Raw genomic sequence first — 27,455 nt, 5'->3', positions numbered from 1 at the left:
TCTGGCCATTACTTTCTAGAAGTAAATAATGGTTTAGTATATGTTTTATCTGCATTCTGGCCTGGGTTATTTATACAGTTCGTATTTCACCCCTCATGCCGGGTGAATACAATGAAATAAGACTACATGAAGGTGAGTTCTATCACTCAGTAACGCAGTAGGTGATGACTGCAGGTATTGTGAGGACCATTATGGGAAGCCTACTCTCAGTGAATCTGGACCAGATTGACCTAGTGACCTGCAGGATCCAGTGCCTTGTAGGGGACATCACATCTCCCAGCTCCTGTCTGGAGCAAGGGTTTTTCTGACCTGCTGGTGGGTGGCAGAAATAATGCCACTGATGAGCTTTGGTAGACATATGCTGCATTTCCCCCTCCACTTCTCACCCTGGTAGGGTGGGGAGAGAAGGGCTACTGTTTAAAAAATATAAATTTAAATTCCTTGTGTTTGCACTGTAATGGAATGCAAACATATTTAATTTTATATATCTTTTAAATATGTAGATTAGACTACATTTCCTATTGATGCTCAGGACTTATTTTACAGTTCGTTTGTCTCTAAATACTTGTTTGTCTTGTAGCTCTTTATCATGGCTGTGTACGTTGATCATCGTATAGAAGCTCTCGAGTCCCGTGGACGCCATTCTTACATAGCTTGGCACCCTCAGCAGCCATTTTTGGCTGTCGCATCTATTAATTTAAACTCTGGTGGCTGTGTGGATATTTTTCTAGAACAGGTGAGCATTCTAAAACCTTCTCTTTTTTCTTTTTTTGCACTAGCTTTGAACACTGCTGCATCTGTAAAGATACAGAAGTTCAGTTTTGTTAAACTCAGTTTTTTATATGTTATATATACACAGTGTCCTAGTTCACTTTAAATCCATTGAATTACCTCAGGATTTATTACTTTGCTGTTATTATGTCTAATGTTTTATAGGTGCTGTGCAAATATTTTAAGAACACACACTCTGCCCACAGGCTTCTGATTAGACGTGATATAAAACACTTTTCCTTTCCACCTTGTCTTGGGAAAGGAAAACGGAGGGTTTCCCCTCTTCCAAGTTGGGCCTTTAGAGAAATCACCATCCTCTGTGCTACCTTTTGCAAGACCTGGAGAGAGAGAAGAGCCTACCCTTTGTTTTCTCAATTGAGAAGAACGATGAGGCCTTTTTTTGGTTGTTTTTTTCAGTTAGACTTTTACAAAAAGCATTAAAAATAATTACAAAAGCCCAACTTGTAGGAGGAAGAAAGCATCTTTCCTGCGACTGATGGGAGTTGGAAGGAAGTTCAACAATATCTGGAGGGCCACCCCAATGCTAACCCTTTTCCTAGTGTGTTTATGCACTGCAGAGCAAAACCATAGGCCTTTTTTTCTACATTCTACCAAGCAACAAAATTCAGCTTACAGTGTAGTTTTAACTTTCTTTTAAACATAATTAGTTCAGTGGAAGGTAGAAAAGGAGGGCTTCTTGTATCACACATGATAGGAGCTAGAATGACCTCTGGAGGTAGAACACCAGTTTATTTGGAGAACGCAGAATTCTTGACTTTTCAGAAGGCTGAAAAGAAGGAATGTAAAAAAGATCTGTGTCGTGTTGTTTGCAGGGAGAATATGTGCGTGATGCACACTTGGAAAGAAGCTTCCAGGTCACATGCCTCAGCTGGCATCCAACCAAACTGATACTGGCAGTGGGCTGTGAGATGGGCGACGTGGTGGTGGTGAACAAGCAGGACAAGGAACATCATGCGGTACCCTCCAACCATAATGCTGATATTACAATTCTAAACTGGAGTACTAATGGCACCCGACTAGTTTCTGGCGACAAAGTAAGTAGCAAAATCAAAATGGTTCTTTGATGAATATAGTTTTAATAGGTACTACAGACATGCAGCTATATAATAAACTGAAAGAAATGTGGAGGTGGCAACAGTGTCCTGGGACAAGAATAGGAAGAGGCATTCTAAAGGACCGGGAAACAAAGTAGGAGGCCAATATTGGGAATGGAGTGCCAGAATCCACAGGACTTTATGTTACCTAGGACTACTTTTCTAGCATACTATATTGACTTCTGAGAGTGCAGACAGTACAGTTGTCTAGCTCTAAACCTCCATTGGCCTGTGTTTGCTGTGGGAATGCTGGGAATTATCTGTGATATGGAAATGAATAGAAAAGTCCCTTTATAGTGTAGGAGCCCCTCAAGACACAACCCTACAGCCGTTTGGTGTTGTCTATGTTGTTTTAGAATGTCTGAGCTATACAATCCCCAGAGGACTCATTTAGTCTGTGCCATTTCGACTGGTTTGTTGATGTGACGAATTCTGTTGCCAGTGTGTAGCACGTTGTGTGTGGCTAACTGAAGTGACAGCACATTGTGTCTCATGCACCACGTTCTGTCTGCTTTTTCAAGAGCTGTGTTACCTCTTCCTTGTTTAATGCAAGGGTATCAAAATAAGAGTGCAGGAAGGTCCTGAACAGACAGGAATATACGGTATTGTTGAAAAGCAAAAAGCCCAGTGTATGTTTCCACAGCTTGTTCTGTTTTGTCAACATTAAAGTGATATTTCTCTGCTGTGTGTTTGCAAAATTAAAAAGAGGATATTTCTCTGCTTTGTGTCTGCAAAATGAAAAAGAGAGCAACATGAGGGTCAAACCAGGTGATATGGGAGAGCTGTCATCAGGATCTTCTGGGTTTTTAAAAAACCCAACATTAATAGTAGTTTGTGGAGGTGGCTTTGGCTCCAGGGATTTAAAATTTTATTATTAAAATTGTCTGTTTCCTGTTTGAAAGTTAGTACTTGCCTGTGGGGTATGCATGGAGATTGCAGGTACCTGTAAGCCCACTCCACCCATGTTCCAAGAGGATGCATTAACAAACTGAGCATAGATGTGGAATGGTCAGTGCACTGTAGATGAACAGAGGGCTTTTGCTTGGCTACTTTAAAAAAATGAAAGTAATTGGAAATGAAAAACTTTTGGGCTTATTCATGACGCTCATATGACATGGCAGCTGCAATTTTCAATCTGTTCATGTTTATTTTCTAGCACTGGCTATCAGAGACTAATGTTGTCATGTGTATGCTGATGTCATGTGCTACAATGCGCTGGATCCACTGGTGGAGGAAGAGGAGTGGGGGGGAGCGCAGAGCCCCTGGCAGTGCGATCCCGGTGGGGGGCCATCGCAGCTGCCCCCTGCCCACGCTGGGCACAACGCCCCCGCAGATGGCATGCCACGTCCCTGGGGCATGCGCCCCCCCACCCCCGCCTGCCCTCCGCCCCCCCAAATGTATTTTCTATCTTTATTTGCTTATTTCCAGCTTTTGTCAAACAATCCTAAAACAACACCACAATTCTCAGTATAAAATGCCAGTAATAAAAGCATTGTGTCAACTATCTTAATTTTTCTTGTAACCTTTATAGCTTGGTGTCCTTGTGTTATGGAGGATGGACCAGCGGGGTAGAGTTCAGGGCCCCCCTCTGCTTAAGCATGAATATGGAAAGCATCTCAATTACTGCATCTTCCGACCACCCCCTCCTGGCGAGTAAGTAGCACACTCTGGCCAGACTTCTGATAGGCAATAGAAAACAGGTGGAATCAGACCTGCTGACTTCCTCAGTGTCCAGTCAACAGTATCTATGTTGGATCAGACCTCCTCTTATTTTGAGTGTTTTTGTAACTCATATACTCCCACCATTTATGTTCATTAAAGCTTCTACTCCATCTTCTAATTGACCTTGCTACTTACTGTTGTCTGCCTTCCTCCTAAAGCCTCTATTGGAGTTAATCTACTTTTTCAGTGTCATGCCCAGGTCCTTTGCCTTCTTATGAACCTGCTTTTCTATTCTGCTTTCATGGTCCCATCACCAGTTCTATTCTGGCTGCACTCCTGCTCTCTGTCCAGATATAGTTCATCGTTACCTGCAACTGACAACATCCTATCTCATGTTAGTTGCTTTTGAATCTCCATTTCTGTTCTAATTTATCTGGAAAATTATTTCCTGCTTTTACCATTAAAAGTGTCTTACTTAAATTTTAGTAAAAGCAAAATAAAACCAAGAAAAATAACAACAAATACCAAAAAGCAGCAACAAAAGCTATGAAAGACCTGAGAGAATTGTTTCTGAATGCAGTGTAGATTTGTCAACATACAGCAAGCAAAATCTCTTTTGTTGTGGTGACATCTTGTTGGTAACCAGGGGGTGGTATTCAACTAAGTTTTACTCAGATTAGACCTGTTGAAATTGCCATATTCTGAAATAACTGAGGTTTCTGATTGATTTTCAAAAGCAGCCCTTTGTGAAACACATTACAGTAATTAACTCCACAGGCATCTTTTTATCCTTGGCAGTGACCCTGGAAGGGCACTATGCCATGATGGCTATGACGCTGACCCTTCCACAGTGTCATTGCGGGGTGGGGCAGGAGGTGAAATGGCCTTGGAGCAGATTAAAAGTGCTGCTTGTCACCGAAACAAAAAGAAAAAACAGAAGCAAAGAGAAGGACAGGGAGCAAAGCCTCTGTTTTTGAACATTAAACTTTCAGCACACCACTAGCACAAAATTAAATTACCACATAACACCTTCAATACTTTCTTTAATTACTAATAACATCCAGAAACAAGCTAATACTGGAAAAGAGCTAATACTGGAAATCATGTTTGCAATAGTTTGAGGGATTCTGCTCTAGGCCTGGAGTGAGCATTTCCCCTTTGTCATAAGCGATGGCTGCTTCTGACAGTTCCTCCAAGAAAGGAGCCAAAAATAACATGCTGTGTTGTTGCCTGCAGGGACTTGGTACAGCTAGCGAAAGCTGCAGTCAGTGGAGATGAGAAGGCCCTGGACATGTTTAACTGGAGAAAATCTGGGATGGGAATGCCTCTGAAAATGGGACCTCAAGAAGGGCTCTCCTTCTTCATCAGTGTGACAGATGGTACGGAAACTGCTGTAGCCTGGTGGGAAAAGTCACTTTATTGAGGCTTTCTTTGCCTATACATTGTGAGGAGGTAAAAAAATAAATAAATCTGAAAGGAATGGTTTGGATGATCTTTCCAGTCCAATTTTCTCCATTCTTATGGTGAAAGATATCAGTAGATCCTCCTTTTTCCAAGTTCTATTTTCTTAGACAAAGATCATTTGTGGAAACAGACTTTGTGACTGAATTTATTGACTGTATAATAGTATTTGTTAAACTGTATCAAACTTGATTTCTTAAGAATACAGTAGTAGTAAAATTGTGATTAAAGGTGCAGTACAGCACAGGTTTGCATGAGAATAATAACAAGGTGAAAGTGTCACACCCCTGCCAGTAAAGTACTTTCCTCAGACTCGCTTTTATCAGACTTAACTTTACCATACTGTATTCTGTTATTTCCTTTCTGAAGAAGAAAAGGACATCGTAAAAAGGGGCCTCTAAATCTTGCATGATTTAAAAACACACTTGTACTGCTTTCCGCTTTCCAATTAGCCCCTGTAAAAGATACAGGATGCCACAATATTGGTTTTGTCTACATCTTATTGCTGCATGCCAAATGAGAATAGCACTCTTTTTTCTTTTTCTTTTTTTGTTTTTGACAAAACCAATATTGTTGCATCTACCTTCTCTTATAGTCTCTTAGTTTGTAGGTGCACAGCCCCACCTAGTGGTAAGCAATAGAGGTATATCTTTAAATCATACAAGTTTTGCCTTTTCCCATACCTTTTGTGGGTCAAAACAAGGGAAAGGACAGAGGAAAATAGCCCATCTAGTTCAGCATCCTCTTCTCTCAATGCCTACCCATCTATGGGAAACCTTCAAACAGGACCCGAACATAAATGCACTCTGCCTTCTTGTGGTTTTCTGCAACAGGTTTTCAGAAGTATTACTGCCTCTGACTGTGGAGGCAGAGCTTCGGCATCATGGCTAATAGCCATTGTTAGCCTTCTCAGTGAATATGTCCAATCCTTTTTTAAAGCCATCCACATTAGTGGTCATCACTTCCTCTTGTGGGAGGCGAGTTCCATAGTTTAACTGCACTGTGTGAATAAATGTTTCCTTTTATCTGTTCTGAATCTTCCAACATTCAGCTTCATTGGATGTCTACAGGTTTGTGTTATAAAGGACAGCTGTCTCTTGGGGGGTAAGGGAGAGCTATTTCACTTCTCTAAAATCTACATGTTGGTCTCCCACCATTTACGCTGTTGATATTGAAAGTGAGAAATACCAATTTCAACACTATCGTATCATCTCTTTATGGTGCATTAATTTTTTGCTGCCTTTTGCTTTCAGACCCTATATAAGTTTTGTCCTCATATTAGCACAGCTCTTGTAAACTTTCCAGGTGAGCCTTTGTGTGGTTCTGCAGTGAAAGCTTTATCTACAGGGCAATGAAAAGCCCCAAACAGCCCGTACCTCTATACTAATAAAGGATCTTGAAACAGTGGGTGGTCTTGCATAACGATATTCAGCACTTTGTATTGCAGTATCCTGGCCACTTAGAACTTTCAAACAAACCAAGGCTGAAAGTCCTGGAATCCTAATCAAATTAAAGCTTTTACAATGGTGCTCCACTCACCTAGGCTTTTCAGTCATTTTAATTGCCTGGTTTTTTTGGTTTTTGGATCTCTGATTAAAAGCTTTAAATCTCTCTATAGGAGCTTTATGCAAGTGGGGGGCCACTCTGTAGTTGTAAGAACTGGCCATCAGTACTGGGAATTACTTTGCGTTTAGAATTTTGCTTGTAAATGTTTTCTCTGGGTTGTTGTGTTAAGGGTACAAAAAGTATAGTTGTTCCCCTTGTTTGTTTTGAGATTTCTTTTTAATCCTTTTCAAGAACCATTTAGCTTCTGAACCCTTTCTGGTGTCAAATTATGAAGAAGTAAACAAATACTTTTAAAAATAACAATTTCCTGACATACATGGTTCTTTTAAAACCTGTTTGGAAGGTGCTTTGATATTCCTTAACTAAAGCAGTCGAAATAAATTAAAAAATTAAAAAATTGTCCAGTAGCACCTTAGAGACCAACTAAGTTTGTTCTGGGTATAAGCTTTTGTGTGCATGCACACTTCTTCAGATACCTTAACTAAAGCAGTTAGCATACAAGGAACACATATGCTTTTAAACTGTTCTAAGCATTATGTTTAACTATTATAACCCACCCAGGTCTTTAGGATGAAAAAACCCCAATAGTAATAATAATAATACATTTTAGATATGCCCTTAAAATTCCTTAGCTGTACATTTGTAAAATAAATAAAATAAAATAAAATAAAAATTGTAGTAAGCTGTGGATAGAAATGTTTTTGTAGATATGTGTATCTTACAGGAAGATGTGAATGGTTATAGCTCCTTGTTGTTCATTTGATAATAAATTCTGATTTCCCTTTGTGTAATGCATGAACCAACCTTTGACAAGTGCCTTATAATAATGTTTGACAAGAACATAATAATGGTTCACACTTTCCCAAACAGTAGGCATTATTGGGTACCTTTTCTACTTTTCTTTTGCTTGGAAGTATAGCAAAGTAGATTATACAGGTCAGAAAAAGGCAGGTGGCATTAATGCTAAAGCAGTGCTAGCCTGCTTTAAGAGCTTTGGATCTTGACCAGCACAGAAAAGCAATTCCTATTGTACTGTTGTTATCCCCCCCCCCCCACTAACCTCCATTCTGGTAAATTGGTGTGATGCATTTCAAGAGCTTGCAATAGTCAATATCTGTTAGGACTTACTTAGTGTTCTCTTGAAATGACCTGGCTATACTAAAACCAAGGGAGAAGCCTGTTTTGTAATACAGTACTGTATTATAAGTCTGTGGCAATATGGATACTGAGCAAAATAAGCTTGATCCTGTATTACTTTTTATTTAAGCTGTAGTAATATTATAATGTACAAGAATGAAACAACCTTGATTCATTGCAGGAACTGTGCATTATGTGAACGAGAGGGGGAAAACAAGCCAGGCATTGACCACAGAGAGTTCAGTCCAAAAGCTGCTTTTCATGGAAAAAGATATATTGGTAGTAATAACGGAGACTCTCCTCTTATCTCTTCACAAAATTTCTCTTGAAGGAGAAGCAGAGGAGGTCTTGAAGGTAGGCACTGTGGGCTGTATGATAACATCATTTAAAAGAGAAAATTGATTCTTTTGTTTTCTGACTAGTCTGCAGGCTGCACAAAAGAATCTTGAAGGCAACTTATTGTACATTGTGGAAATCAGGATTCCAGATGCTAGTTGAGCATTTGAAGTGTTCTCTCTTTTTGAACATTCTTGCTTAAAACAGTGAGTCGGCTGAGCTACACTGCACTAGGTTGGAGACATGTATTTCAGCTGGCCATGAACTTTAAGAAAGAACACTTAGTAGTACGGTGTATGTTTTACATGAAGAATGCTCCTTGGTGAGGTAGCAGGGCTGGGAAGGACCCCTGTTGGACTGAGCTGCTACCAGTCAGAGAAGACATTGGCCTAATTGGGACCAATGGTCCAACTCCATATTAAGACAGCATAAAACGTTCAGTGTGTAGCTGTCAACGAAACACTTACCCTAAATTGGAGCAACAGGAGGATGTCCCCACTTGCTTCTGCAAGTGTAGAACTTTCCCTGACAGTGAAGCAAGTGAGGAATCATCTGCTTACAAGGAAGCTCTATGTATGATTTGTGTAGGGTTTTTCCTCAGCCTTATACCCTTAGTTGTGAAATGACAGCAATTGCTGACTTTCATAGGAAGGATTGTTATGAAGATAATAGCTGTCTTAATCTGTCACAGGAAAAACAAAGTCTTGTGGTTCCATGAGGACTAAAGATATGTTTTTGTCAACTAGAGTCTACTTTGTCAGATGCATCCTATAATAAATCTGTTAGTTTTTACAGCACTATAAGATTCTTTGTTGTACAATTATCTGACAACTAAAAACATCCAGTTGTAAGCAAATGGACATTGATCCTAAAAACATACATTCAAGCCTTAAAAACATGAGCTATCTGAGAGGTAGCCTCATTATTTGCCATGATTCCACCCCAAGCCCATTGCTGCCAAGTAATACAAAGAGATTACCTTGTGTTTTCAATACTGTCTCCTTGCATAACTTATTATCAGGTGAAGCTGAGTGGAAGAATGGATCATTCCGCTGATATCATTTTGATTGACCGTAGCCTTCTTATAGCAGCAACAGGTGAAACAGTTCTTAGGTAAGAAAACTGGCAAGGGGGGCTTGGCTTAGTACCAGGTTGTGGGCTGTGTTGCTGTTTAGATACCATGTCATTTTTCAGATAAATTTCATTGAACAGTGTCTTTAGCCTGATTGTGAACCATTTGCCCCCATTTTAAAGGGCCACCATATTGAGGGCCAATAAGAATGTGAGCTGCAGACTCAACAGATCTTGCCTATGCCACACACTTGCTAGATGGCTTTAGGAAAGCCTCTTAGCTTCAACCTCTGCCCCCAAATATGTGAATAATAATGCTGTTCTAGCTTGTGAATTTGTCATAAGGGTTACTGGGAGAATGTATGTGAAGGCCTTCAAACATTTGGAATGTGCTATGAAAATGCTGTGTAGTGTTGTTGTTAAAAGGATTATAGCAGACTTCCCAACCTGGTGCACTCCAGATGTTGGATTACAATTCCCATCAGCTCCAGTCACCATGTCAGGCTTTGGGAGCTTGGCTTCCTCCCCCCTTGGCCCGTAGATAAGCAGTACAAAGAGAAAGCAGTCTCTTACCAGTAACAGAAATGCTTAATGAATGCAGCAAAAGAACAAGCCACTATTCTCAGAGTGCAGGTGCTCCTAATTAAGGTTCCTCCCACTTCCCTCTAGTCACTTCCGTCCTCTTGTCTCCTAGCAACCTGATTTCTCAGCCATTGAGCCTTTTGCGAAGCCACCTTATCTAATCTCCTAGCCTTGGGACTGAGAGGATGTACATCTTCCAGTGAGAGAGAGCCTGCTATCTCACTCTCTTCCCTTTCTTCTTAATTACTGTTCTGCCCAACTATTATCTTCCGAACTGTGACCCTTAGCAAACCACTGTTCCAAATCAACACTCCTCCACTGCTCTTGTGGAGTTTCAGGATCCTGGCCATGAGCAGGGGTAGGGGTAGGCTCCGACCATTCCTCATCAGAGTTGTACTCCTCAGCCTGGTCTCTGACACGCCATGGCAATGGATAGGGATGGTGAGAATTGCAGTAGCCCCCCCCCCCCAAATGTGGAGAGCCCCAGGATAAGGCATAGCAATCCAGGATAAGGCACAGTATGCCATTGTAGTGTGTTCTACCATTAGCTGTTACTTCCCTGGAGCAGTGCTAAGTGAGACAAGGAGGGCTTCATTGTGTGTAAAGGTTGCTACAAAAGAGCAGAAGCTACACCAAAAAGGCAAATGTGGAGGAGAAAAGCTGAGGGCAGGATCTGTGCCTGTGGCCAGCTTGTTGACAAGGTGATTTATTACCTACCCTCCTCTGTACTTTCTCTGTAGGTTCTGGGACTTGGAGAAAGGTGAGAACTATGTACTGGATCTGGATGAGCAGCTTGGGTTTGAGATAGGAGAGTGCCTCAACTGTGTTTCCTTTTGCAATGCTAAAGGTGAGGAAGAACTTTTGTTGACTTCTGATGACCCAATTATTCAAATTTGCAGTCCCATGGCATTCATTCAATTACACTCTGCTTGGCTGAGAGTTATCTATTGAAATTGCTATGAAATTTAAATGTAACTTGCTTATATATAGTATAAATGTGACTGGAGAACTGTGCTACTGGATTAATAATCCCTAACAGAATGAAGGAGCTTGGAAAATAAACATATAAATTGTAAAACAGAGGAATTTTAACAGGTATTAGGTAGGACATGTGCCTTCACACATAGATTATTCCTTGGCCTTCCACTTCTAAAGGCTCGGTGCAGGTGACAGTGCAGCAATACATTACTGCTACCGTTAAACTTTATTTTGTGCCATTTGGACACTGAATGCTGTTCAGAATCTGGAAGAAATATATGGCCAGGCTGGCAAAGAAGCCAGAGATAGGTGCTGAGCAGTGGGGAGAACTGAAAGGCAGTAGGAGGTACAGATACTTTTAATACACTTCACTGATCAATTTCCCCCTAATATCCCAAGCCACTGTTGGAGGCAGCATTTGTGCTATGTGCCAAACATTCAAGTTTTACGGGCTATGGAGTGTTCTTAGTCCTGGATGCAGATTCAAGTTATTTGTACAGTGTGTGACTTACTAAATTAAATTTGGCTAGCTTAGTATTATGTGTGGCTGCCACTCTTGTCTCCTTCAATGTTAAAACTGAAATCCTTTGTTTCTCTATTTCTCCAACCCTTTTCCTCCAAGCTCTACCTCCTCCCTATATCTCCCTCAATCCTTTCCTCTTTTCATCACCCCACATCTCACTCTAGGACTTTATTACCCTGTTGTCCTTGTCTAGCTCCTCTATATGCACCTTTCATTTTTACAACTCGTTGCTAGCTTCCCTGCCATTACCACATCTGTAGAGAAAAGCTGATTACTTTTCTTGGGGATTCTTCTTACAGTGCATACACTAGGCAAAGGTTTACATGGCGGTGGGGAACTTGTGCCCCCCCCCGGTGTTGTTGGAACTCACAACTCCCATCAGTGTCAGACAGCATGAACAGGATGATGGGAGTTATAATCCAACAACCTCTTGAGAGCCACAGGGTTCCCATCCCTTCCCAAACGCAAGTTGTGTTATACAGACTTGATTGCTTAGACTAGAACATGATAGATTGTTGGGTTTTATATAGTCCAATATAAATGATGATGGTGTTGACCTGATCAGAAGAGTGTGGTATATTTTGCAGGTCTCCTATCAGCTGGCACCGACAGAGGGAAGATAGCTATGTGGAGGAAAGTGGCATCCCCTGCCCAAAGCACTTGCTCACAGGAAGCCAAGGACAGCTGGAAGCTTCAAGCACCTACTGAGCTTGAGGGCAATATAGTTCAAATACAGGTAAAGCAGTGAATATATTCCTTTCTACTTTTTTTGTTTATTTAGGTGTAATAGTGTGTACCATGGAGGATTCATTCAACAGTAAGCAGGTTTGGTGCACAGATTAAACTGCCTGAAACAGGTTGCTGCCACCCTTCCTCCTTGCTCTTCTTTCCCAACCCCTATTTTAAGTAGGTATGCATATATTTGATTGCATGTCCAGTTATAGTAGTGTAGGGCTGGACTCTCATTGAGCAGATGTGTGCCTCTGATTTCTGTAACTTTTATGAATCTTGCTGGTTTCCCCTCCCGATCTATTTGGCACATTGGTTTCACTTGACTCATGGTTCCTGAATCACTTGCAAAAGGAAACATCTGTACATTTCCCAGTCCTCCCCAACTGTCTTTAAAAATTATTTCACAGAGGACAAAACCATGACAAATTTTTGTATCTGACAAGATTTCATGAGCTGACAACTAGTTTTTCATCAAAATTCCATTGGATATATCCTTCCACATAAGAGTAGTTTTGTAAGCTATAGAAGTCACATCATTCAGTGGTAAAATTAAAACAATTTGGGAACTGCTTTCAAAATTTCTATACACTCTGTCATATCAGAAGTTACAATATTAACCAGTCTTGCCCAGTCGTGCTGCCTTGAGTATGAGCTGTAAAAGAGAGCCCCTCCATACTACTAGATAGCGGGGAACCTGTGTCTCTCCAGATGTTTCTGAACTACAACTCCCATCATCCCTGAACATTGACTATGCTGTCTGGCACTGATGGGAGTAGGATGTCTAGAGGGCCATGAATTAATTTGTTTGTTTATTATTTATACCCCGTCCACCTAGCTGGGTTTCCCCAGCCACTCTGGGCAGCTCCCAACAGAATATTAAAAACATGATAAAAGATCAAACTTTTTTTTAAATGAATCCATGGGTACAGATGTTGCTTCAGCAGCAGTCATTCTCAGACCAAGCTTTAAGTAGGAACTACAGCTCTATCTCAATAGCTAGCTCTGCTTTTGTTGAGAGGAGCCTCTTGATTTAAAGGGGTCCAACCTGCTTTAGCACTCATTGACTCTCATGAAGCAGACGAGACTGTAATTGTGCTAGGATTTCACTCAGGAATCCCCTAAGTCAAAGAAGGGCCATGTGACATCCTTGGGTGGGCCAGAGGGGTAGTGGCAGCACAGGCTCTTCTTGTATCAGTGCTTCCAGTTGGTTAGGTGCTCCTGGGGCTGGCCCAGAAGACAATTCCCATTCCATTCCATTCCAAATCCACAAGCATGAAAACTGCTATAGAATTTTGAACTTCACCGATTTAACATTTTAAAAAAGAAATAATGTAAGTGGTATTCGCTTTTTGCTCATGCTTTTTAAAGAATCTAATGCTGTGGTTCAAATGCATTGTGTTAATTTTCTAATTTAAAATGAGTTACTTGTTGTACTTAATCTCTCTTTCTTCATATTGTCTCTAGTGGGGATCCAAAAAAAATTTGTTGGCTGTAAACACAGGCAGCTCTGTAGCAATCCTTAATGAACAGGCAATGTTGTCACACTTTCACCAGCAAGTGGCAGTGGTGCAAATTTCACCAAACCTATTCAACATTACCTCCTTCAGCACAGGAATGACTGACAACCTTCGCATCGACATGCACGTCAGTGGAGTGTGTTGCACTAAGGTAACTTGCATCACTGCCAATAGATTTTCTTGTCAGGTTGGGGTTCTTTGTGGGGGGGGGGGTGGAAAATATGTTGTTTGTTTATTTTAAAAAATTGGATGCAGAGGAGCAGTGATAATGGATACAGCAGCCAGTAAAGCACATACTGTGCAGGCAAGTACAACTAAACAAAAACACAATACGTGAGATGAAGCCACCAGAGTTAACTACCAAAACTTAGAGTAGACAGGACACACCTAAAAGATAACTACAAATGTCTCAGGCAGACCTTCCTTGAGGTTCCCACAGTTGGGTTAGAAGCCCAGGAAAGGCCCTCTCTTTTCTTGATCAATTGGCTTCCCCTCGAGTTCCCATCTATACATTTTACGAATGTGCTCCCCTCAAATGTGCTGAACAATAGATTTTCTAACGGTAAAACCTCTGTTTTATGCACATGTGACAACAAATCAATAGAATCCCTTTATCATTTTTGTTTAATTGTCCTTTATATATTGTTCCCCGATCAAGGATTCTGAGTTCAATCATTTTGGAAACTGTTGCTAAACCACCTGAATTACATCTAGCCTATCTACTCCAGGACATTGACTCTTATAGAACATTACAGGTTGCAAGATTCCTGAATTCTGTTCTTTCATATAAAAGACTTCATGGAATGCTGCATGACTTTTAAAATCTAGTAAACTCTATCCACCATCTTTATATTCAAGGCCACAATATGGTACATCTAGAGACTGTATGCAATGTGAAGTAGATTATGCGTTGAAATATTTTAGTTGATATTTTAGAATGTAAAATGCTATTTTATTTACTGATTGGTTTTACCTGGTGGGCTTATAGCCGAATAAAGTATTATCTATCTATCTAAGGCCCTCTCTTTGGTAGCTACTCTGATAATTCTGTAAGCAAGGATACCTGGAGGAGGGACTCTAATTATAATCTCAGCTGTTTGGCAAGTTCATATAGGTTCAGACAGCACTCTGTTATCACCTTTTGTGCAAAAACAAAATTGCAAGGTTTTCCTCAAGAGAGAAGGAGCATATGACAGTCAACTGCTATAGCAAGGCTTTTCCACCCTCCAAATCCCAACCTCCTTCTGCTGTTGCCTGTAGGGAGGAAAATTACCATAGGGCTTTCCTAGCCCCCTGATATTAACATAAATATTTACATGGGTGCAGAGGGGAGTGGATTTGAATCTTTGATGCTGTTGCATGACATCTAAACAAGTCTAGCAGTTCTCTGTATGGGTGTAACATCCTTTCCTAGCATCAAGATGCAGAACACCTTCACTGCTTTCTTACTGTCTTAGTCTGAAGAAGCTCATTTGTATTCATTTTACATATTTACTGTCAGATTAATCTGGTATAAAACTCCCCCCCCATCTCTCTCTCATAATAGTATAATAATATTCCATGAAAACATTCTTTTTAAAAAAATCTGGTTTTAATTCCCCATAGAGTCATCTCCTGAATTTCCATTGCTTATAGAACAAAATATATGTAATAGAAAATAGGCCTGCCATTCCAACAAATTAATTGCCATAGCACTGCAATTTATTGATAAATTAGTCCTCGGTTGCTAATAGTAAAGGGTGGTAGCATTCAGCAAAAACTGGTTTTATGTATTTTCTGTTTGCAAAGCACAAGTTTTAAGATGCATTTTTTAAAAAATTATATGGCAAACCTTAGGATGCTGTAGCATTCTGGAATGGAAAGCAAGTTGCTATCTTCGAACTCTCAGCTGCCACTGCACGAAATTCAGGTAAGATGAAGGGACTTCAGAGTAACTTGTGAGTGTGGATGTTGGATGTAAAGTACCCTGAGGATGTTTATGCAGCCAAAGTATGTATGTATGTATTTAATATTTACAATCCATTCTTTCTCTATGGTGCTTGTTGGGGTTTTTTTTGCCTTGTGATATAGGCTGTGTTGGAAGGTAGTGCTTTTCCCAAGACTACTTAGTGATGAGTGGAGATTTCCCACATCCAGACTCAGTACCACTCCATATACAGTTTTCTTATCTATATTCTATATTCTATATTACCAGTTTGCACAATATAAATGGTGGCCCAGGGAGGCAGCAGAGTCATAAAAGAATGCAGAATATAATTACCAAAGACTGAGCACGTGAATTCACTATGTTCAGGAGGCTGCGTCCCTGGTGCTCTTTTTATTGGATCTGGTTAAAAAGCAGGCATTGTATGTTTTATAAACTCTGAATAGTATTGAAGTCAAGTAGGTGCAGTAAGATCCAATATTCTTTCCTGCCCATGCTACCTTAGGAGCCTTATTCAATATGGTGCCGAGGAAGTACAGTGGTGCCTCGCAAGATGAAAAGAATCCATTCTGTGATTCTCTTCATCTAGCGGTTTCTTCGTCTTAAGAAGCAAGCCCATTGACGGATTAGCGGATTAGTGCTATTAGCGCTATTAGCGGCTTTTAGCGGCTTATCTGCTGATCGGATCAGCTGATAAGCGGCTTAGCAGCTTAGAAAAAGGGGGGAGGGGAAAAAACCCGCAGGAACTCGCAAGGCATTGTCGTCTTGCGAAGCAAGCCCATAGGAAATTCATTTTGCGAAGCACCTCCAAAACGGAAAACTCTTTCGTCTAGTGAGTTTTCCGTCTTGCGAGGCATTCGTCTTGCGGGGCACCACTGTATCTGGAAAGACTTTCTGTAGTGCAGTTTGCTGTACTTAAAAATATAGTCTCATTTACATTTTTACATTTGATCTTGGATGGAATTAATCCATGAAAGACAAGGTAGGAGAAAAGTAGTGATCATTTTCTGAGTGCTACACTGATCGATGGAAGAATGTGATGATGATTAATTGGAAATTACACATATTTTATGGACCATCTGGATGGAACTCTTAACTGTTTCTTTCAATAGGTTGTGATTGTAATGGAGAAGTTCTCTCTTATGTGGTTCCAGGTTCTTTCCCTTGTGATTCCCCCGTGCTGGCTATGCATGAAGAAAATCTTTACACAGTTGAGCCAAATCGTGTTCAAGTTCGCACCTGGCAGGTAAGCAAGCCAATTTTTATGTGAGGATGATTGCAGGCGGCTGCCTCACGAAGAAGGGTGGCGGGGTGACATTTGGTAGCAGAACCAAAGGCAGTCTTACCAATACAATCAGACCAGTTAACAGTAATGTCATTGTTTATCCTTCCTGCTTACATAAAAGTGGCGATGATTAGATCAGAGAGGCACACTTGGCAGCCTAATCCTGTGTAGAGACACAGAGGACCACAAAAATTAATTAAAAATGGCCTTTCCCCTTGATCTCTGCCCTATCCAACATTTTTCCTCAATTGGAGGAAATACCTTGAGGGGAAGAACTATCTAATTTTTCCAGTCTCTTCCCCCCACCCCCATTTCATTTCATTTGTGTGCTATGGTTCCCTGTAAAACTGAGGTAAGAAACCTCCAAATTTTCTTGGACTCCAATTCCCATCAGTCACAACTGGCATGGCTAGTGGTCAGGGCTCCATCAGGAGGAAGGGCAGGATATAACTCAAATAAATAAAATGTAAGGGAGTTGTAGTTCAGTGACATCTGAAAGGCGTCAACTTCCCCATCCCTACTGTAGCAGAAGAAGTTAAGTGCCAGACTCCCATGCTGGGACAGTGGAATACTTCATAATTTGTTGTTTCTTTCCTGTGAGTGTGTGTGCTGATGACACATAACATTCAGACATCTATTTTGGAATATTTTGGATAGATAGATAGATAGATAGATAGATAGATAGATAGATGATAGATAGATAGATAGATAGATAGCTCCTACAGTTAATATGTGATGTTAAAGTTTCAGATTGGTAGAACTGGACAGTTGTGGAGGGTAACTTTTTTCTTTTCAAACATTTTGATGTCTTTGTTAGATATGGCGCTGTGGGTCTACTTGGTAATGAGTCAAAATGGTCTTTTGTGGTAATATATCAATGAAAGGAAAGTTATGGTTTTAAAGTTGCTGCTCTTTTTCTCTGCTAGGGCACTGTAAAGCAGCTGCTGGTGTTCTCTGAATCTGAAGGGAATCCATGCCTCCTGAGTGTCTGTGGAAATTTCTTGACTGTGGGAACAGACCTGGCTCACTTTAAAATCTTTGATCTTTCTCGCAGGTACAAACAAACAATTAATGGAACTTGATTATATATCTTTTGGTTCCTTTTTAAATTTAAGGTTCATTGAAACATTATTCTTGACATTAAAATATGAGGGGTAGATTTTTGCTGTTTTATAGATTTATGTAATGAATAAAAACTGAATTTCTTAAGAATTACAATTGTGTAGCAGAGATGATCTGTAGTGACTCAGAATTTGCAAGAGGCTTCAGACATTATCATGATCATAGATCATTCTGTTTGTATTAAAATATGGCTCAAGTATAATTTCATGATTCAGCATGTAGAACTTTGGTAAATGCTGAATTTTTTGAAACTTCTAAGGTATGTCAGGCACAGTACTGGTTGTGTCACATACTTTTTGGGGTGTTCTGTGATATCTCTTTTATACTTGTAGTGCAGAAGTTGACATGGTTGCGCTTGCTAGCATAGAGCAGGCATGCAGAGTTTGTGTGGGAAGGAAAGAACTTGTAATTCCATCTGGTATGATATTGACTAAGAACATAATGAGCCGTTTTCTTCCTCACTGTGGATTGCTCCTCAAAGATTACTTACCATGTGGATATCATTGCTTTGTAGGAGAATGGGATGTATGCCAATGCTTCTCATAAATGCACATTATATGTTTTGCCAAGTATTGGCACAATGGGAACCTGCAGTTAGCCTCAGTGAACTTTGCTCTGCGTGTGCAGAGCAAAAAAAGTCATCGCACATGAGGATACATGCTGGCTTCTTACAAAGAAGCGAGGGTCGTGTGAGAAATTAATATATGAAATGACTCACAAATGAGCCAGAAATGACTCTTGTGGTTACCAAAAAGGCAGCTATCTTAAGACCAAATTGGATTACTAGGAGGATTTTATTATGATGCACATATTCCCATAATTTTAGTGAAGAGCTTGCTCTTCTTGAGCAGACTGCCCTAACTGCCTCATCTCCCCCACAGGGAGGCAAAAGCACACTCGAGTAGCAAGGCCCTGGGTGATCTGGTTCCAGGCGCTAGTGGGATTGCATCTGTAAAGTGTAACGCAAGTGGCAACAAAGTTAGCATCCTCATCAACAAGGTGAGTCTGGATTGTCCCTTGCCTATGACTAAAACCCGAATGGGGCATGGAATGACTAGGCCAACGATGAATCTCTTGTTGGGACAAATCTGTGATCAGTTTATTACAGACTGCATTCAAGCCATAGCTTGATGCTCTGTGAACTACCTATTCGTGTTCTGATTTCCCAGCTGATTTATTGGGAAACCATGATTTGCCTGCAAACCAGGACTAACACTAAACCAGGAGAAATGGAACACACAAGGGATTGAGGGAGCAGGCAAACACAAAAGTTCATTCACATAACACTCAGCCATGGCTTGGCACCACATCTGAACCAACTTTACCAAAATGCAGCCATCTGTACTAGATTGCCAGTATCACACTGCAGGACAAACAGCTACAGGTTCCATACTTCACACTAGTGTGATTTTAGTGCAAACTTCTACATGGAGTCCAGAATGTTATAGAATAGATTTCTCCCATGCCATGCCATGCCATTCTGGATTGCAAAGTACAATGTTTCTTTGGATTATTTCTTCAACTCTGCTAGTTCTGTAGATGCTGGAGGTACAGGCAGAAACCAAAAGCTAGTGTTAAGATGGGTTTGACTTTTCAAATAAACTCCACTGTCTAGGTAGGTAGATAGATATGCACACACACATATCACAAGCATATATTATAATGGGTAAATCAAATCAAATAATTTTGTGTGTTATGCACCTTAAAACAATGGTAATTCAAGAATCGATGTGATTTGAGGAACTACTTGACCAAGTTTGAGAACACCTAGAGAACCATCTTGACTGCTTTGTAAATTTCTTTCTTCTTGCTCAGTTTCTTCCATCCCAGATTGTTTTTTATTAATCTTCAGTTTTATGAACCATAGTGACTAGAATGAGACAATTAGGCTGTCTTTTCCTGTTCAACTTCTCTTATTTATACTTCTGTAGGCTGATGGGAGTCTTGACTCCAAGATCTGTTTCTATGACATTGAAATGGACACAGTCACTCTGTTTGATTTCCAAGCTGGGCAACAGAAGGATGCCAGGGAGATGATCTCCATTGGACAGGAGGCTGAAGGGTGAGAATGCATTTTGAGCCTGAGATGGAGGGAGAGATTATTGATGTGAATTAATTAATGAGAGTGGGGGGAAAAATTATTTGCATAAGCTCACCTGAAGACTGCTTTATAGACCACTTAGAAGTTACACAGTACAGCACACACACACACACACACACACACACGCTCACATACTATACTATACTAAACACAACTCCTTGTGGAATGGCTCTGTGAGAAGTCTGCTAGCTCTTGTGCAAGAGTTCACAGAACAGCACTAATATGTTTTCCCCACAAAAGAGATAAAGGGTCCTAGTCTTTTGAAAAGCCTCACACTATTTACTGTTATGCAGCTGGGCATAATCAGTTCAGTTTATCAATTAATGCTAAGCTCCATGTTTTCTTCCCATGGTACCCATTATTTTGGTTGCTAAGGGTGAAGCATCACCTTATAGAGGTAACTGTAGCAGTTCCCTCTTCCCAATGGCAAGGGTGACTGCCACAAAGGGGGACTTAATATTTCTAAGAAAAAGCAGCAGTACCAGCCCAGCTCTGTGCATTATATTCTGTTCCCAGTCCACTGGCATGCTTCCCTTCCTCTTGGCTTGGCACCACATTACTAAACTGGAAGACTCCGGGAAGCACCATGATAAAGTAGCAATGATGTGGCAAGGAAGAATGCCATGCTGCCATTCTTTTAGGGTGGTGTACACAGTACCATTCATGCAAGACATGCTGCATTTTCTGTCATTATTTCTACTTTACCTGTATTAATGTGTGCACTGGTTCCCTCCCTCCCTATTTTTTTTTTTTTTACTGCTCCTGTCATTCCGTTTGTTTGTTTGTTTTCATTTCTGCTGGCCAGTAGTTGTTGTTTGGGAGAGGATCTGTCTATAAACCTTACGTAAGTATCATCAGCCAGAACCACCAAAATTCCTAATTATTTAGTTGGATTTGGAGTCTGCCTTATTTGGCTTATTGTTTTGCATTATAACACTGCTGCTATACTCACCCAGCGGAGGGAACTTAAAGCTGCCTCATACAAGAATAAGCTGCTATGAACAACAATCTATAGTGTTTGATATTCGTGCCATGTATGGATGGATGAATCAGTTTCACTTTCACATATGTTCACCTATAAGATCATTATGTCCTGTTTCTGCATTACTCTGTTCTTTAAAAAAACTGCACAGAAATCTTCAGCTAGTCAAGTTCTTATTGGCACTTGTTTTGTTGCTGATAGTTGGCTTTATCTATAATTTTAGTTTTTATTTTCTCTTATATCAATCACTATGATTTTAGAATTGCTTTCAGTACTGCTTTTGATTATGGTTTTAAACGGAAATGTAGTTTATAAACATTTAAACAGTCCACCAGGGGTCACTGTAAAACTGGATCTCCTGTTTAACTAATATTCAGCATCATTTTCATAGTGTTTATAGGGGAGGTGTGTTCCCATCCAGTCTTTCTCATCTGTACACACTAACCCCAATTGGAATTTGGTGGGCCTCATGTTCTCATGAGTTTCTGGAGAGAGTTGATTAAATAAGGTGGCCCTACATGTTGGCTTATTTCTTTTCTCCCTCTGGAATATACATTTATTGCTGTGGTTCTATCATTTAATTGTAAGTGCTTGCACTCTTAATGAGTTAGCATCGGGCTGTCCTGTCCTGAACAAAGATGCCCATGGGGCAAGGGAGGCTTTTAGTTGCAGCACCATGGAGAGCTACAGGTGAGCAGCTTTCAGTCCTTGAGTCTTAAGAATGGACTAAAGCCATTTACGCCTTCAGGACCAGTTCACCCTTCCTTCAGAAGTGGCAATAGAGCCTAGCATGCCGCCTCCTTCCTGAAAAGTCTCTCCAAGCACATTGCCTGCCTTGACAGGTTGAAATGGGGATGTGGGTTCCTGGGACAGAAGTCCTGATTCAGATCCCCAATGGGTGCAGAATCTCAGGGTATGGATTGTGCAGGTCCCAGCTCAGGCTTCATGGATCCCTGGCTCAAGATCCCCTGATCCAATGGACTTGAACTGTGAATTGGGCCTAAACATTACATTTGCTTGTTCATTATTGCATATATATCCCACATTTTCTCAATGGAGCCCAAGATGCTGTGTACATGATACATGCTGGGTGGGATTTGCCGGGGAGAAGAGTTCTTTCTGTGTCCTGGTTCTTTTGGTAGATTGCAAATTTGCTGTACATTCTACCTTAATAAAACGAACTGAACTGTCAGTTGTCAGTAATAGCCTCAAGGGGTATGTAATATGTCTTTGATGACATCTATCACATGTAGCATTAGCTGGAGCTCACCTATCTGATTCTGTTACAGTTTCAAATCCAGCATATACAGTTGTCTGGTTCTTGCTTGTTTGTCCCCCCCACCTCACCCCCCAAAAAAAATCACCCTATATTTTGATTACTAATTATGAATGTGTTTTACAAGTAGTTGTGGTCTGGATTTATACTTGCGTTGTCTATGTAGGAGAAACACCTCTGAATATCCAGAGCTGAGTGATCGTATTCCTACTAGTCACTTTTGGGATCAAAGCGAACCAAGGCTTTTTGTGTGTGAAACAGATCGAAACCCAAGTCAGCAGTCCCTGGACAAGACTCAGCAATCAGAAGAAAACCCAGTATGTCTTTCTCCTATTCTCCTCTGGCTTGTTGCACTGTAGGGATTGGTTGTTGATGTTAACTCTGTGCTCAGGGGTTTAGCTAGAATGCTTCAGTTGGTTGCCATGAGGAATCCTTCTTGAAGGTCTTGAAACTTAAAATAAAAAAGGCTGACTGTATGAAATCTTGTGACAGTAGCAGTTCACATGTTGTTTAGCGTAAATGATTGTCAGGGTTTGATAATAAGGAAGGGTTCAGCCAGGAGTCTCCTCTCAGTTCCAGGATTCAGGTATTTTTCACCTTCTCTTTACCTGCAGAGTGTCTAAAAGGGGGATAACCTCTGTGCATGTGTAGAATTCCATTATCTCTGAGTGATTACAGATACCTGTGGATAGCCTTGCCCACTTTGGGCTATAGCCCCACCCACTGCCAGCTGCAGCCCCTCCCACCAGCAAAAATTCAGCCTGTGGCAAATTCCCCTGAAGGAATGTGGCCCTCAGGAGAAATAATGTTCCTCATCCCATGTATAAACAGAGCTAGATGCACTAATGATTTAACTTGGTATAAGCCGTTTCCTCTGTTCTGCAGTCTAATATATAGCTCTGTTTTGTTTTTGTAGCTCCTCTTTAGCAAAGTGGTTGGCTTATGTCAACATAAATGTTTGCAGGGGCTTCCCCTGTTGAGTGAAGAGGTGGTTTGTTTCTGAAATACAGGACGCTTTGTTACTGTCTTTCTGGAGTACAGGCTGATTTGTGGTGTGACTTTATGATCAGTTTAGAGAGGGTCCCTGTAACTTGGCCATCCGTAGCAGGTGTGTGTTCTGTTGTTTAACTGAGAACTCTGCCAAGTGAAAATGGAAAATAAAAACAAACCGTAAAAAGGATATTGCTGCATAAAACCCAAATAGTGTTCAATTTCCCCTTCCAGGTGGATGTTTTGATCGTATCCTTCTTCAGTACTGAAGAGCATGGGCTTTTGCTCCATGATCGCTTTCCATTGCCATCAGCCTACCGGTCTCTTTTGGGCATGGAGGTGCCACATTACTATTTTGCCAAAAAGGTAAGTGGTCAAAGAGTTTATAAAGAGTTGATCCTTGAAAGCTTCCCCCTTATCTCCATGCAGGAAACATTTTGTTCTCTGGACCAGGTTAAGGTAAACTGAGACTTGCCTGTTATTATTTATAAAGCACCTAATGTCTTCCTGGGTGCTGTACAAATATTACAGCAGACTTACAATCTAATACACATGCGGCCTTGCAGTTTTGTACACATGATACAAAAGTATAAAGAGATAGGAAGAGAATAGGAAAACAAGCAAATTCAGCCTCCAGTTCAAAGTTACATAAAACATGAAGTCCTGGGGTTTTTTTTGTTAAGACAGTGGTAACTAATGAAGGCTGTGGAGGGACAGTATAGTAATTTAATTGTGCAGTCCTTGATGTTTCTGTGGTGGCTGTTCCAACTACTTCTCCTTTATGGTTTCATGTTGACCGTAGGAGATGATAGCTTCTCCCACTTCAAAATGTGCTACCTGCCAACTGCTGTCAGGTAGCACCAGATGTTACCCCCCCTCCAAGGAGTGGGACATTTCACCATCTGGACAGTTGGATAGTCTGAATTTCCAGCCACTCTCTGGTTTCAGGGGTGACTGATAAAGGCTCCAGGAAGAACAACAATATAAATGTCCACTCTCTGGACCTTAGGGTAGGTAGGTGGGGGGCAGATGAAATCCTTTGGAGCTTCCATCCAACAGCAGCAGAGGTAATTAAGTAGCAATGCAAATAAGAAATCACTAGAAATTACAAGCGATTTGATTTGTTTGCACTGTTCTATCATTTGGGGCTCTTCAAATGTGCATAGAATGACACTCGAACTAGCAGAAAAAAGCAGCATGATCAGTCCAATTCCATATGGTATAATCTGTTCATAGTCCACCAACATGCTTCCCATCTTCTTGGTTTGCCTTTTTAACACTGAACTGGAAGTCTTAGTGAACCACGGTGACAAAGTAATGATGATGTGACACTGAGCAATGCCAATCTGCCATTTTTGAGTGACACACAGAGCACCACTCATACTGGATATGCAGTTGATCCCAATCTTCATTACAATTGAGAGCAAGACCCAGAGCATTGGCATTTTGGAAATGGAGAAAAATTAAATCCCGTTTCGGCAAGAATATCTGTGATAACATATTCCTTATACATAACTGGGGTGAAACAGCACATCTAGATTACAGAAGAAAGACCTCAATAGCTGCAGTTTAGATACTTGCCATGCCTGAGGTTTATATACTCTCATGTAACAGAGGCAGCTTGTCTGTTTCATTGCATTTTCTGTCACTATTTCTGCTTTGTCTGTTTTATTCTTCACTCTGTCTACATACTTTTTTTTAATAAAAAAATGCTACTCCTATCATTCTGTTTCTTTTTCATTGCTGCTGGCCAATAGTTGTTGTTTTGGAGAGGCTCTGTCTATAAACCTTACGTAAGTATCATTCGCTGGCCTTTATTTAATGAATTTGCCTCCCCCACCCGGATTTCATTGTTTCAGTTCCTGTCACTTAAAAATTATGCACAAGGTCCTAGAAGACTTAGAAAAGTAGGTTTGATGTCAGTGAGGTGGGCAGCATGAGAGAAAATGAAATACAGTGGTACCTCAGTCAAAATAAAAAAATTCCTTCCAGTAGCACCTTAAAGACCAACTAAGTTAGTTCTTGGTATGAGCATTCGTGTGCATGCACACTTCTTCAGATACACTGAAACAGAAGTTGCCAGATCCTTCTATATAGTGATCCTTCTATATAGTTTCTCACTATATAGAAGGATCTGGCAACTTCTGTTTCAGTGTATCTGAAGAAGTGTGCATGCACACGAAAGCTCATACCAAGAACTAACTTAGTTGGTCTTTAAGGTGCTACTGGAAGGAATTTTTTTATTTTGACTATGGCAGACCAACACGGCTACCTATCTGTAAGTGGTACCTCAGGTTACATACGCTTCAGATTACATACGCTTCAGGTTACAGGCTCTGCTAACCCAGAAATAGTACCTCGGGTTGAGAACTTTGCTTCAGGATGAGAACAGAAATCATGCTCTGGCGGCGCGGTGGCAGCAGCAGGAGGCCCCATTAGCTAAAGTGGTGCTTCAGGTTAAGAACAGTTTCAGGTTAAGAACAGACCTCTGGAATGAATTAAGTACTTAACCCGAGGTACCACTGTACTTCAAGTCTATGTGCAAGTGCCTTCTCTTAATTGCAACTCACAAGTGCTTGCAATGGCCCAGTAAACTCAGGATTCACTGTCTATTTCCCCCCACATATCTGATGCTGTGATATCTTTTGTGACATTTAATATGGCAGGGCCTTTTTGTTGATACTAGTTGATGCATACCCTGATTCACCCATGTAAACACATTACCTAATGGCAGTTGATGAAAAGAGAAGAATACTTATTGGTGAAATCAAGGTGTGCACCACTGGAATTCTCAATTACTTTGTTGCATTTGGAGTCACCATAGGATTTCCCTATATGTGTTGTGTTGTGTCTTCTATTAACTCCTGCAGTTCATTTGTATCTATTTATTTAAATTTGGCAGTGCATGAGTTGCATTATTTGTTTATACGTACAAGCCATTTTTCTGCCGAAGGCCTCTAAAGCAGTGTACAATTTACATCATCTTGTGAGCTGTAAAGATGAATGGAAGTAGGAGAATTCTCATATTACAAAGTCACTGTGTTGCAGACCATTTAAAAAGCTTCCACATTGCTGTTGTACGATAGTCACTTGTCCCAGAGATTGCTCCAAATAGCTCAACTCTTAATTTTTCCTAAAGGGTGAAAGCTTCAGAAAGTAGAAGTGGTTGGGTTTGCAAGTTGCTATTTGTACTCCTTAAATATTGTGAAAATATTTTGGATTTGTTTATCCCTTTTGTCATGTAGCACTCCTTTTAAAGACTTTTTTTAGATTAGTAAAAAATAATAAGTATAGTGCTAATATGAGGCTTTCACTGTCTTCAAAATCTAAGAACTGTTTTTGTAGTGGTTTGGAGTTACTCGTGCGTAAACTGTTCCCGTTTGGGAGCTTAACTGCGTGGGTTAAACCTTCTTGACTACACAGCCCATCTCAGCGTGGCTGCCTCAGTCGCTAGCAGAATCTGTCTGTGGGCGTTTCTTAAACCTTTGCCAGCATAAAAGCTGTTTGACACCCAATCGTCTCCGCCTCTCATTGCACGGGAGTCTCCTGCGCAGGGAGGGCGTGGGTAGTGGAGGACCAGGGCTCTCCTCACTGACTTCCAAGGAAGAATCCCGGAGCCCTTCCCCCTCTTCCCCCATTTGCTCTCCTGGATCCTTGTGTTACACTGATTTCCTTCCCCCTCTATCAAGCTGCGTCTCCCCCTAGTGCTGGTACCTTCCCCTGCAGAATCGGAGAGCCTCTCCTTCTCCTGTTGCTCTGATGTCAGTTTCCTGACAGTTTTGGATAAGAATCTAGCTGCTGTCACAGGCTTTAAAATTATATAGGAATTTCTTTTCATGGGAAAAACTAATGATATTCTGCACGTCATATGACTTGTGTTTTCCTTTCAGCCGGAAGCTGATAAAGATGAGGCAGAGCCTAGTGGGGTAACACTCTATCAAATGGTAGCCAGAAGGCCATTGCGCGACTTCATTGGGTTGGAAGAGTGTGACAAGGCCACATGTGATGCTATGCTTAACTTCAGCTTCTATCTCACCATTGGGGATATGGATGAGGCCTTCAAATCCATCAAGCTCATCAAAAGGTAGGGACACTAACTTGGTTTGGTTTTTACAAGATTTGTGTATGTGTTGGCTAGGATCCAAAGAGGTGTGTAAGTAAATCCAGATGCCCATGGAACTTTTGGGCTTATATTTCTTGTAATGCAGCCCCCAATTATTATCCTTTTTTTTCAAACTCTGAAGTTTCAAAAGTAGTTTGAGATATGTCATTGGAATGCTTTGTCTGCTCCTATAGCAGAACATAAACCCTCTTGGTCAGTTCT

The 27,455-nt window shown here is 40.8% G+C and overlaps 1 protein-coding gene across 1 annotated transcript in view; it reads left to right on the top strand.

The window, feature by feature from the left end:
* Positions 1 to 27,455, top strand: part of IFT140 (intraflagellar transport 140) — an 88,287-nt gene that overhangs the window by 1,336 nt on the left and 59,496 nt on the right. Inside the window, exons 2-18 of the mRNA XM_081169828.1 lie at positions 581 to 736; positions 1,605 to 1,826; positions 3,418 to 3,539; positions 4,785 to 4,927; positions 7,894 to 8,066; positions 9,070 to 9,161; positions 10,442 to 10,548; positions 11,790 to 11,938; positions 13,399 to 13,602; positions 15,288 to 15,360; positions 16,530 to 16,621; positions 17,587 to 17,714; positions 18,664 to 18,781; positions 19,714 to 19,844; positions 22,308 to 22,458; positions 23,366 to 23,497; positions 27,022 to 27,215. Of these exons, the coding sequence (XP_081025954.1) occupies positions 590 to 736; positions 1,605 to 1,826; positions 3,418 to 3,539; positions 4,785 to 4,927; positions 7,894 to 8,066; positions 9,070 to 9,161; positions 10,442 to 10,548; positions 11,790 to 11,938; positions 13,399 to 13,602; positions 15,288 to 15,360; positions 16,530 to 16,621; positions 17,587 to 17,714; positions 18,664 to 18,781; positions 19,714 to 19,844; positions 22,308 to 22,458; positions 23,366 to 23,497; positions 27,022 to 27,215 (2,378 nt within the window). The 5' untranslated portion in view covers positions 581 to 589. The remainder of the gene's footprint in view (positions 1 to 580; positions 737 to 1,604; positions 1,827 to 3,417; positions 3,540 to 4,784; positions 4,928 to 7,893; positions 8,067 to 9,069; positions 9,162 to 10,441; positions 10,549 to 11,789; positions 11,939 to 13,398; positions 13,603 to 15,287; positions 15,361 to 16,529; positions 16,622 to 17,586; positions 17,715 to 18,663; positions 18,782 to 19,713; positions 19,845 to 22,307; positions 22,459 to 23,365; positions 23,498 to 27,021; positions 27,216 to 27,455) is intronic.

This window comes from Podarcis bocagei, assembly GCF_964188305.1.
Source record: "Podarcis bocagei genome assembly, chromosome: 14".
NCBI classification, from domain to species: domain Eukaryota; kingdom Metazoa; phylum Chordata; class Lepidosauria; order Squamata; family Lacertidae; genus Podarcis; species Podarcis bocagei.
The sequence above is the reverse complement of the archived record's forward strand: the minus strand, read 5'-3'. Positions and strand labels throughout refer to the sequence as shown.